This window comes from Lepisosteus platostomus, chromosome 1, assembly GCF_059453375.1.
Source record: "Lepisosteus platostomus isolate fLepPlt1 chromosome 1, fLepPlt1.hap1, whole genome shotgun sequence".
NCBI classification, from domain to species: Eukaryota; Metazoa; Chordata; class Actinopteri; order Semionotiformes; family Lepisosteidae; genus Lepisosteus; species Lepisosteus platostomus.
This window is the reverse complement of record NC_142611.1, coordinates 50,930,248-50,943,082: the sequence shown is the minus strand read 5'-3', so window position 1 is coordinate 50,943,082 and position 12,835 is coordinate 50,930,248. Positions and strand designations below refer to the sequence as shown.

At 37.3% G+C, this 12,835-nt stretch overlaps 1 protein-coding gene across 3 annotated transcripts in view; it reads left to right on the top strand.

Annotated features, from left to right (window-relative positions):
* Window positions 1-12,835, top strand: part of larp7 (La ribonucleoprotein 7, transcriptional regulator) — a 19,270-nt gene extending 6,435 nt beyond the window's left edge. Inside the window, exons 1-13 of one of the 3 annotated variants that reach the window (XM_088631369.1) lie at window positions 1,093-1,186; window positions 2,185-2,400; window positions 3,118-3,218; window positions 3,783-3,866; window positions 4,897-5,061; window positions 5,749-5,854; window positions 6,629-7,312; window positions 8,056-8,188; window positions 8,893-9,035; window positions 9,884-10,005; window positions 10,355-10,514; window positions 10,969-11,060; window positions 11,859-12,835. In XM_088631369.1, the coding sequence (XP_088487495.1) occupies window positions 2,193-2,400; window positions 3,118-3,218; window positions 3,783-3,866; window positions 4,897-5,061; window positions 5,749-5,854; window positions 6,629-7,312; window positions 8,056-8,188; window positions 8,893-9,035; window positions 9,884-10,005; window positions 10,355-10,514; window positions 10,969-11,060; window positions 11,859-11,936 (2,076 nt within the window). In that variant the 5' untranslated portion in view covers window positions 1,093-1,186; window positions 2,185-2,192 and the 3' untranslated portion in view covers window positions 11,937-12,835. The other 2 variants (XM_088631374.1, XM_088631382.1) reach the window with 2 other exon arrangements.

The window sequence follows — 12,835 nt, the reverse complement described above, 5'->3', positions numbered from 1 at the left end:
TTAAGAGCCTTGCTCATGGGGCCCAACAGAGTAGGATTCCTCTGCCAGCCGTAGGATTTGAACAGGCAACCTTCCAGCCATGGGTACAGAGCCTTAGCAACAGTGCCACCACTCAGCCCCCAAGTGTTAATAATGCTAACAAATCAACCTGAAGAGAATCTTTAAAATATCACTTTTCATTGTTTCCCAGATATGTTTGATATGTTGAAATAATTGATAAGTGATTTTTTGTATCTCAAAATTATATCCCATGCATTTTAATCATAAGAGCATGAGAAATGTTCATCAATGACCTTCAGAGCATTTGGTTGTTAGTAGTTAAGTAATTCGAAGTTCTCATCCACCTGTTTCAAGAAAGAAGCCCGAGCTGTAAGTTGTAAATGCACTTTCCTGTATATTCTGTAGTTTCCAGTTGTGTCCTCTGGCTTGTGATTCACGTTTGATTCTAAAGAAGTCAAAGGGGCTGGTTTTTTCAGCGTGTTTCTGCATTCAGAGGACTTGCTCCTCTAGTTGTCTTCTATGTTGATATGCAAAAGCTGTTTCAGACTTCCAGTTTATTTAAGGCATCGCTCAAAGTGTGTTATTATCCCCATAGAACATTATTCACCCAGTAATACATATTAGTAGCAGAACCCCCAATTATCCACAAATGATATCTAAAATGTTTTACATGCAAATAAAACTTTGAATGGAGGGAGAATAACAGGTCGATACCTCAATGTCCTGTTTAAAAGTAGAACTCTCTTTGAACCTAAATACTGTATATCAATGAAGAAAACAATTTCCGTGAGTAACAACTGGAGAATATAGCATTTTTAGTTTCGTTTAATTTGCTAAAACTTCTTTATGATAGTACTTTTAGGAGTTTGCTGTCATTTTGAAGGTCAACGTTATTTATTACAAAATATGAATAATTACATTTGTAGGAAAAAATATTTTGCAAAATATGCGCTCCCGTAAGATTTTATAACGGTAAGATTTCTTGTCTACCGTTCTGTTCTCTGAGTCAATTTTGCTTGATAAGAGAGTCTGAAAACGCAAGCTGACTATTTGAATACATTCTTATCAAGCCTTGCTGAGTCAAGAACGATGAAAGCGGGACGAGAATTGTTCATATTACCCGCGGGTAAAACGTCATCGAGTAGCGACAGTTCACTTCCTCAGAAAGCGCCTGAATCAGTTAAAGGTAAAACATCTGATTGATGGAAACAAATACGCTTCTTTGTTAAAAGACAAATAATATACTGAAACTAAAAAGGGTCATAATTGCTTTGAAATATTTTAAGTTATTGTGTTGGCTTTTGTTAGTCAGTGAGAATTTTGGAAAATGTGCGAAAGGTCCTTCTCCCTGGCCGCGTGAGGGGGAAATAGTCTGAGTTTCAAAGCATTTGCGGCGGACTGGTACTGTATGTGCTTGTGAGTACAAAATAAGAAGACTGTAATGTTTCGCTTGTGTTTCGTGTGATGTGGTAAAGACGATTCATGGTAATACGTCGTTTTGCAGTTTTGAATAAAAAATTTAAATCGCACGTTTGTTAAACTAGTGATTACTTTTTGAAGGGGCGTTTTCTCCGTTACTCGAGAGTGTTTGCAAACAAAATAACAGGACTCTTCTGTGGCAGAATAGCACGAGTGTTGTTGGGCTGTTTGATTCATGCAACAGAAGCGTAAACAAATCGTTTTTGAAGATAATGTTTTAATTTTTGTCGCTTTAAACACATAACAATTCATACAAACTGGAAAGTTCTGTAGGTAATATTTAACCACTTTAAGAAGCCGTTTAGAAATCGGTACTTTTAGCATTATTTTATATATGTACCATTATTATTAAGATTATTATTATTTTTGCAAATGTAAAATCAGAATTATCCTTAAAAACTATAATGTACTGTGCTTCGGGTAATGAAACAGTCATCTGGAAACGTCTTGATTTAGTTATTAGTTAATACTTACAATAAAGTTTTAATAAAAAAAAACACTCAATGTACTTATCGTGAAATTGTTCATTGTAGAATGCATGAGGAAGAATTCCCACGACATGTCATCTTTAGGGGGAAAATCAGAGATTGAGTTTATGCTAACCTTTCCGTGGAAAGAACTAAAGATAACCTCAGCATACAGACACCAACTGTATAATGTAAGTACAGTACAGTAACTGAAAATAATTCTGCAATTTCTTTACAGTGGCAGAAATGATTGACACAGAGAGCAAACAAGCGGGAAGTGACAGCACCAAGGGGGACTGCAGTGAAAAAAAGAAAGAAAAAGAGAAAAAAAAGAGATCGAGAGTGAAACAGCTCCTTTCTGATGTGAAAAAGCAAGTGGAGTTTTGGTTTGGTGATGTCAATCTCTACAAAGACAAATTTTTAAGAGAACTTCTGGAGAAATCCAGGGATGGATGTGAGTGTTCTGTATTATCTTTGTCTTCCAGATTAGATTCAGCAATGTTTTAATCATTAAACCCTTCCAATGCACAAACGGCAAGTTAGAGAATTTTCTTATAATGTCTGTTTTTCTTGTATATAACACATATTCTAAGTTGTCACGTAAAATGCATTCACTCATGTGTATTTGGTGTACAGTATATAGGGATATGACACAAGTGCCCATATAGTTGCCTTGTTTTAAAAATATTTGTTACCGAGTTTAGAGCTTTGTGATGATTTACTTTGCCTTCCTGTAATACAAAGCACTTAAATATTATGTAAAGTAGTAAAACACTTTCCTGATGTTAAAGCATTCAGTGAATTTCTTGCACCACATCAGTATTTCCATTAACAGGTGGTCTAATGCTTGTCGGTTTAGCAGTTTCAAGGCAAATGTGTTTTAAGAGTGGTTCCGAACCTTGGGCCTAGGAGATCACTCTATCTTCTGTTTTTTGCTCCTCCTGAGTTCTTAAATACTGATATTTGTGCAGGAGTGCTAAGACGTTTAAGGGGCCAGAATGAGGAAATGGCAATCTACTCACTTTAATCATTCGACTATGCATTTTAATATACTTATGGAAAGACCTAAAGAGATTACATACTATAGGTGTGATTTATTTTTAAATGGAATAAACATGACTGTTTATCCTTCCAGTTCTTCTTCGATAACCTCTGTTATAATTCTTTACAGACATAGATATTTCTGTGTTAACTTCTTTCAACCGAATGAAGAAGTTGACAACTGATGTGAAATTAATTGCAAGAGCTCTGAAAAATTCGCCTGTAGTAGAGGTAAGTTGTTTTCCACTATAAACCTTTTGTAGAAGAAATAAAGAAGTATTTACAGTGATATAAATGCCATTCAAAATCATGTCCGCTCTTGAATCTATGTTACAATTTAATTACATCTTGATCCAAAAGGCTGAAAACGCCAGTTGCGAATTTTGAGTGTGTGAGCTTTAATATTCTGCGGCTAAAATCTTATTTTCCCCCTAAAGATGACATGTCTTGGGTCTCACGGGAATGCATGAGGGAATTGTTCCTCATGCATTTAAGAGATTGTAAATAAAATTGGACTAACCAAGTTGGTTAAAACATTTTCGAAAACGACAAAAGTGAGCTAATATTATTTTCTGAACAATTCCTGAATTCTTGGAGTTATATTTTAATAGAAAATGTTCCTCAATGTAGTCACTTCTCATGTATTCCCTTACAACCTTACAGATCAGCTTAGGGTGTGTCTTCAAAGCCTTTAAATAATATTGTATGTTTTATAGCCTCTGTACATATTTCCTTTAATCCTTAGGAGGTGTTGTGGTGCATGTGAATAATCTATTCAATAATTAATTTCTTTAGGTGAACCTAGAAGGAACTCAAATCCGAAGACAGCACCCACTTGGAGAGGACCCTAAAAATGTAGACCAACGTACAGTATACGTGGTTAGTTGTCTTTTTTGTGTTAAACTAAGTATGGTAAAAAGCAAACTTGTTGGACTTACTATTATTCAGATTCCAGTGGTTCGGCTTTATGACCCTGACATAACTTTAAAGGATTCTAGTTCACAGACGGATTCTTCCTTTACAATATATTGATCAGCAAAACAAGCTAAAAGGAAGAAGCTGCTGCATAGATCAGACAGCCCCTATGGCTATGCGACAAGCATGCATCGTCTGCGTTTACGAGCAAAATGAATTACTCGGAAGTACTGGGACCAAAAATGAAGTTTTAGTCCCAGATGTACATAATGCAAAAATGATAACAATCCTGACACTCCCAAACAACAAAACACCCGTCTTCCAGTAAGGATTTCGGTCAAACCCTGGTTACAGTGGAGCAGATTTGAAGAAGTGTCATTTGGTTTGAGTTGGCATACCCTGCCTCTCCTAGAGAATGATAATCCGGTCATGACGACGAGGCGGTCAAGCTCCCCCCCTCCCCTTTATGAAGATAAGTAAGATAAGTTACTGTAAATATAATCAGAAACAAAAAAAAATGTTGATTGCATAAGTATTCAGTTCTGTTCACTTCTTTGAGTTTTTCTGAGCTCTTTGGTAAATGGTGTTACATGGTGTTTCAGAAGCTTGTTCATCAGATGAATAAGACTTTTGGTATGTGATGGTTTCAGAGATTCCATTTGCAGTGTAAAGTTTGAGGGTTCGACTGTTAGATAAGTTGAGCTTGCTCACAAAAAAACTACCAAATCTTAATTCATTCAAGGTTTTTTAGTACAATAGTGAGGAGCTTTATCACATCCTTATTCACTGAGCAGCTTTTATCTTGGTATTTTTAAACAAATGGGATTTACGTAGGTATTGGTGCTATAATATCATAATGCTGAATTAGTTTATTGTATTAAGCAAGATTCATGCATTATTCCTGGTGACCCTGTTTAGACTTAGCATTTGTAAATATGTAGTACCTCAAACTGTTATCTTTATTATATTTTTAATCTGTCTTGTAATTTTCCAGGAACTTCTCCCCAGAAATGTCACCCACAGCTGGATAGAGCGAGTGTTCAGTAAATGTGGGAATGTGGTGTACATCAGTGTCCCGCGGTTCAAATCCACAGGAGACCCAAAGGGCTTTGCTTTCGTTGAGTTTGAAACTGAAGAACAAGCACAGAAAGCAATAGAGGTAAAGGCTTGTCCAGGAGAAAGTTTATTTTACCCTTAACAGAATAAAAATTTTAAAAAACCTATTATATGACATCACATCCCATTGTAAATAACTACTCTTGAGCATATATAAAAACAATGACTTGTTTCTCTGTTGTTTTGTTGCTGTTTGTAACTGCACATAATTCTTTATTCCAGTCTTGAGTGGGAAATGAGTGCTTAATGTATTTTAACAACATGTAGCCTTTTAAACTTCTACTGATTAATATAATCCTGAATATTTACTTTTCCATAAGAAAAGCCATTCTTCATGAAAGAAAACATAACGACCCTGTTCTTTAGTTTGGAGTCCTCCAGCAACTGGTAGGATAATGTTTCTGGGATGGTGTCATTAGAAAAGAGCCTCCTGAGCTGGGCCTGCAGTATTTTAGCCCAAAACGTGTAATTCTAGTACATAGATATGGATCCGCAGCATAGCTTATGAAGCAAAGTCATGAATAAAAAAGTGTTAGATTGAAAGAAACCTAAAGTTCTCGTCCACTACCTTTAGAACATCACAAAACATGCTGATTATTGATCTCATTATCCTTCAGGAATTACAAAAAATATTTTAAGAAGAAAAACAGCTTGTGATCCCACTGATTTATTACAAAGATGTTTATTAACCTTTACTTAGAAGTGCTTTGCGTTCTCCTCTTCCTCATAGATGCTGAATAATCCTCCAGAGGATGCACCAAGAAAGCCTGGAATCTTTCCCAAGACTGTAAAGAATAAACCAGTCCCCCTCAGTACTTCTGAAGATACAGTTCAAGGTAAGTGTGGTGTTTTATTGGAGAGAAAAAAAGTTGGTGGAAGATAGAAAAGGCCCTGTTGAAGTCTTAGCACACCTTTTTTCACAGTACTTAACATTACTACGTTTTTTATGTATTTCCAAGTTAATATCTTTGTGGTTCAGATTTCCTACATTATTGTAAACTCCAGACAAACGTTAACCCGAGCAGTCACTGGTTCGCCCACAGAAACATTTGGATGCAAAAGTTTCTTGGTGCCATATACAAATTCTTCAGGAGAGGGCTCTGTGTTGTGGTTCCGGGGGGGGGGGGGTTCCAATTCTCTTTTTTAATTTTTCTCAGTGGGAGAATCCCATTCACATTCACAACACATATCAATGATTATCTCTTGTTAGTAGTCTTGCTTATTTTTTAAAGGCAAAAGGGCTATTAGTGCTAGAAAAAACTCAAAAACTGTCACCATACACATAATATTTTGTTATTATGTATACTGTATTGTTATTTTTACCTTCTTTATAATATCTTTCTTCTTCTTTATAATATTTTATTATCATTTTAATGAAAACTTGCCCCCCCTTTAACATTATACAACACCCAAAAAAGCATCATTGTAAGAATAGAAATATTGTCATAGGAAATTCATGCCTTGCCTTTTTTTTGTATTTGAAATGTCTCTCAATGCCGAGGCAGCAATGCTGACCACTGCCGCACTGTGCTGCCCTTTTAGCACAGCCTTGACAGCTGAATTGATCAGAACCGTCATTAGATTTGTCTTATTCCATCCCGTGCATGTAGAAGAGAAGAAGAAAAAGAAGCGCAAGAAGTCCCGTAGCAGTCGGAAGGACAACACTGCACCGCCACCTGCAGCATCAAAGGAAACCAAAGCTGATGTCAAGGCAGAGTCTGCAGACAAGAAGAAAAGGCATCGAGGAGCGTCTGAATCCGAGACAGACGGCGCCGAGGTCCAGAAAACCTCCGATAAGAAGAAAAGGCATCGAGGAGCGTCTGAATCCGAGACAGACGGCGCCGAGGTCCAGAAAACCTCCGATAAGAAGAAAAGGCATCGAGGAGCGTCTGAATCCGAGACAGACGGCGCCGAGGTCCAGAAAACCTCCGATAAGAAGAAAAGGCATCGAGGAGCGTCTGAATCCGAGACAGACGGCGCTGAGGTCCAGAAAACCTCGGATAAGAAGAAAAGGCATCGAGTAATGTCTGAATCTGAAACAGACGGCGCTGAGGTGCAGAAAACCTCGGATAAGAAGAAAAAGTATCAAGTGGCATCTGAATCTGAGGTGGACGGTGCTGAGGTGCAGAAAACCTTGGGTAAAAGAGAGAAGAAAAGGCGCCGATCCCACAACGCAGAAGCCTCAGGGCTAGACAACCTGGATGAAATGCCCTGCAAAATCAGAAAGGTTTGCGAGGTAGAAGAGGCTTCCCAAGTGAAAACAGAGCCTGAAATTGCGGACAAAGATATGAAAGGTAAGGAGAATTCATTTTCAAAGCTGGAGTGGTACACACTGCGTTTCCTGACTGTGATTAGTTTTCCTCTCCTAGACATTAGAGAGGTGCACCAAAGTCCTAACAAATCCTGCTGACCAGCTGCTGACAGAACACCTAGAGGTGGCTGTAGAAACAGTTTGGGCCAGTTTCAAAATAAACATAGCTGACTGGGTAATTTCTTTATTGTAGGAATGACATTTTTTAGTTGAAGAAATATCACCCTTTTTGAGTTACCAACCCTGACAAAACGTAACCTTCCTGAAAAACCAAGTTTGCTAGTAAAAAAATCTCAGATCTTGAATCCTGGAGAAATGAATTTCTTTCATTCACGCTTTTTTTCAGCATGAAAAAACCTTTTCTCTTTCCTTATAAGCGTAAAGGGCGATTAGGCTGGTGTAATTGTAGTATAGTTAAAAAGAATAAATGAGAAGTAATAGATTAGAACATATTAATTGCATGGTTAGAATACTTTGACAACAAAGGTTCCAGATATGAAGAGACCATTTGGACCATCTAGATTGTTTGGTTGCCGTAGGAAATTGATCTGAGGGTCTCATCTAGCCTGGGCATCAGCTTCAACAGCAACGGCTGTATAGCTTGTTCTAAATTTCCTCAGTCCTTGGTCAATCGGCTGGTTAGTCAGGTAATGCTAAAATTGCTTTTCCTTGCAGCTTTAGACAATGTACTGAAGAATCAAGAATACGATAATGTCCTTTTTGCAGATCTGTCTGCAGAGACTGAGAAGGGGGAGAAGAAGGACGATTCCCTGCTGAAGGCCAAGAGGAAGAGGAAGAAGAAGCATAAGGAGAGACACAAGATGGGTGAAGAAGTCATTCCTCTCCGAGTACTTTCAAAGTATGTCAGCAAAAACTATTTCAAGAAAAAAATATATATTTGGGGCCTCTCGAGTGGCTCAACTGGTAAAGGCACTCTTCTGAGCAAAGACTGAGCCATGTGACCCGTGTAACACAATTGGCTAAGCACTGCTGAGAGTAGGGTGGCCAGGGAGCTCTGGGCTCTCGGTGATACTTGGACCCCTGCAGCCTCCTGGGCGCTTGCTTCCTCTCTTCCTCCCTGCTCCCCCGTGTGCAGCTGTGATGTTCGTAAACTGCAGGATGTGGTAAATGCACAACTGACTGTTCTAAAGTGGTAGGGTATAGAAAAAATAATCGATACATGCTTACGGTATTTTGTGCAGTGCATCTCCTATTTAGCAAATTAGAAAATACCTGTATTTCTTGTCCTAATGCTCAATCAAATCAGCTTCCAAAATGATTCCAGCGTTATCAAATTTCAGCTCACATCCTCTATGTAATGCAAACACCTGTGTTAGCTATGAAACATTACCCCTAGTGAAACTGAATGTTCATATTTCACCATTACATCAGCTTTAAAGGGCTACAGATATAAAGGTTGTGTTATTGAGCGATGTTTATCCCACATAATGACAGTTCTTCATTATGACAGATCTGTTTGAAAGCGTCTGGAACTCAAAGGTTAGATTCTAATGTATTGAGCTGTGTACTATCACTTTTCTATCTTGGTTTTACTTTTCCTAGGGAAGACTGGTTAGAGCTAAAACAAGAGTATATAACACTGCAGAAAAGTAGCATGGCCTCTTTGAAGAAGTTAATGAATCAAATTAAAGAGAAGACTGATGGTGACATGGATGTCGAGTCAAGTCACAGTAAACAGGATGCCGGTAAGTCAAGTTGTGTTTGTAGCCATCTGTGGTATTCAGTAGAGTTAGTGAAAATTGTGAATATACACAAGGTGGAGACACCATGAAATTGAGTTAAGCCAGGTGGAGACAGCCTGTAAAGAAGGGAAACTAAGTTTTAATGAAATGGCAAGCTGCAAAATGTTTTGCTCAGCCTGCAAACAGTAATTGGATTAAATGAAAGGCTTGTGGTTTCATTTAAAACTGCAATATTTAAATAAAAACTTCTACTTCCTTTTACAGCATTGCTGATACATTTAGGAAATGCAGTAATTTAAGGGGGTTCTGTTGTAGTTGGGTGAGGATGTGGCTAACTTGGTTTTCTTTAGCTTAGATTAAATTGATTGCAAATCAAGTTGTGTCTCACTTTTGTGATATAAACTGTGGCGCAGTTCGGTATATAGTGCCTTGCTGAAGTATCTGCGCCCTTCCAGTATGTCACACTTAATTACAAAGATGTATACATGCTTTTTAAAAGTGACTATTTTAAATCAAAACACAGATACTCAAGCTGATCATAATTATGTGTGATAGACGTTAAATGTGAGCAATATAACTGCTTGAAAAACAAAAATAAGTTTGCATAAGTATTCACCCTCCTGAGTCAAAACGTGGTACAAGCGTGGTACCTTGGATAAGGCACAGCCAACTTTGCACTCCAGAATGGTGGGCTTCATAGCCATTCAAACCTGCTCAATATCTGTCAAGATGGTTGGGAATCGTGGTAAAAAAATCACCTAATTATGGAGTGATTTTGCAGGTGTAGGTGTGATGTTTGTTACCTCCAAAAACTTTAAATGTATATGTTCATGTGTTTGTTCACTTTGAAGACAAAAACACCAAGGACAATCCGGGTTCAAAGAAAGATTCTCCCCTTGGTCCCCAGTTTGTGAGTGGAGTCATTGTCAAAATCACGCACAGTGAACCTCTGCCGGGAAGGAAATGTATTAAGGTAATTTTTTTTATTAAAAAATGGGGACTCCCTCATGAAATTGAGCCCATTACTGTGAGCAGAGAGTGTATGCTTATATGCTAGTTTTTATAACGTTATTGTATCTTCTACCAAAATGTCTGTGGTCACTACAAAAAAGAAATAAGTGTTCTGCAGCTTGATTTGCTTTTGCTTTGGCACATGAAATCTGCTGAAAAGCATGGTCAGCTATGACATCTTCATGTGCCAAGGAAGAAATTTCCATGGCACTAGATTTGCAGATTTCCCCTTTGATCATTCAGATTCCTCAAAAAATGGGTCTGTCTAGATTTCTGTATTTTAACGTGGAAACTGTTTGCCTTTTGTGAAGGATGCTCTATCGGAGATCTCGGCGGTGGTATATGTGGATACCCTGGAGGGCGATGCGGAGGGTCATGTACGATTTAAGACTCCAGAAGACGCCAAGGCTGTGATAGCAGCTCAGCCAGCGATCCAGAAGAAGCACAACTGGAAACTGGAGATTCTCTCTGGTACGGCAGAACACAAGCCCAGGAAATGGGTTATACAGCCATAGATTATGGACACACCGAGGTCTCCGAAGTCTTATTGTTCGTTTTTGCTGTAATGTTTTTACTGCTGCATCCCTAGAAAAAAATCTTTAATGTGTTTCTCTTTTGTTTTTGAAGAGTCCCACAACTTAGTGAAGTTTTGTTTAAAGCTAGCTTTCCTTCAGTGTAGTAACTCATCTTTTTCTTGATTTATTTCAATTTCTTACCTTTTTCCACATCCTAGTGCTCAGTTTGTAAGAGATTTAGACATGTTTTGGTCATAAGCAACGCCTAATATTATTGTCCAGCTAGTGGACCTATGGCAAAATCCAGTATGACAGTTCCACTAAGGAACTTTTCACTGACAACAGAAAATCATCTGTTGGCATCATTTGATCTGTTCAGTCACATCCGATCTGTTGGGTTTTTTGTAAAGGTGATCGTGAGCAAAGGTATTGGCAAAAGATTTTGGTGGACCGACAAGCAAAACTAAATCGTCCAAGAGATAAGAAGCGTGGCACAGAAAAGGTAAGAACTCTTATAGTGCTCTGTGAATTCCAAATTGATTTATTAAAGACCATTTAGTAAATATATTATAATAATAAATAATTTATTCCCATTTCTGCATCTATACTGAGGCACTAAATGCAACAGTTGACTTTTGGAATTAATAGCATTTTTCATGTTAAAGCTTCTCAGTAGAGATGGTAGTTATTACACTCAAGTTAGAATACAGGGTGCAATAGCTTTGTGGTGGTGAACAACCTTTTGAACAATCTCAGAAGATCTGAGTATTGGCATAGTTGATTTCTGCCAATGCACAGATGTCCCTCTTATGCACAGATGTCGGTTAACATCATTTACTCGATATATTGACATCAGCAGTAGAGTAGCAGTCGTTTCTAGTAATAAAGTAGCAGACAGCAGCAGAGCAGTAAAGTGGCCATTCCCCTCCTTTAAAGGAAATATAGTGATATAGCCATTATAATACCATGAATCTTTTCCCAAGTAAAAAGAGTCAAGACAGAAACAGAAATTTGCCAAATGAAAGTGATACAGTGAAGAGGATGAAGCTTGTAACAACATTCAGCAAATATTCCTAGTAAGCTATGTGGCTTAGTTAAAATTATAATTCAGACTCGGTCACCCAGTCACATAAGTAATTTAAATTTTAAAACATTTAATTTTAAAAGTGTTCCATTGAATCTTAAACAGTCACTCTTTGTAAAACATATAAGTGAGGAATCTGATTTGCTCAACAAACAACTGCTTTTTAAATCAGTTTAACCTTTTCTCATATATGTGATGTTTTTTGTCTTTTCAAAGCTGATTGCGAAGGCTGAGAAAATAATTAAAAGCAGAGCAAAAGAGTCAAGTAAGCACATACACTTTGCTGAAGACTGAAACGACTCCAAGAAGATCGGAATTGTAATTTTTATGTATTTTATATATTTTATTGAAAAGATGTAGTGTAAATTTCTCAATGTATTGATGGATTACTCATAGGATTCCTGTTTTTACTTCAGCTTATTCATAGGACACCCATGTTTTTATGGCTGAAATCCCATGTGGTGTTTCTGCTGAAATGCAAGCTGATGTAAAGAGTTAGAGATTAAGTCCAGATTATTTCTGTTACTAATGAATTTTAAGATGAGATTGTTTTCTCCCTGAGACTAGTGCTGACAAACGAACACTGAGGAAAATATTTTTGTTTTTATTGCTAGGTGACCAATAAAAATACAACTGATAGGGCGGTCTTGATGTTTGATGTTGTTTTTATTCACACCTTTACAAATGATCCTACTGAAAGATGTTTACCTATGGATGAATACAGCTCATTAAGTTGCAATAGACTGGTCGTTATGTAATAAATTACAAACATGAGCTTAGATGCTTTGGGTAATTTGAATTATACAGTACAGCCTTGCTATCATAAACTGCTCATGCTCTGAGCCTTTTGTGCATTGTACTAAATGTTGGTAAGAGCAAAAAATGTCTTGATATGGGATAACAAGAAAATAGAGATCATGGGTAAAAGCAGATTTGCTTGCTGCTGAATGCATTGGTTTTATTTGACAGACACCCAGTTTTCTGTCATTGTTTAATAATTTGAATCCATGTACAGTAAAAACTTTATCAATTTAATCTGTATTCTGCTGTAATTCTTTTCATTTTCTTTTTCCAAACATCTAATGTATGATAATATGTTATGCATTTTTGAATATTTGGATTGTGCCATATTTATAACAGGCTGTTTTTTTATATAATTGGTCAATAAATTCACACTTTTGCTCCAACAGAAA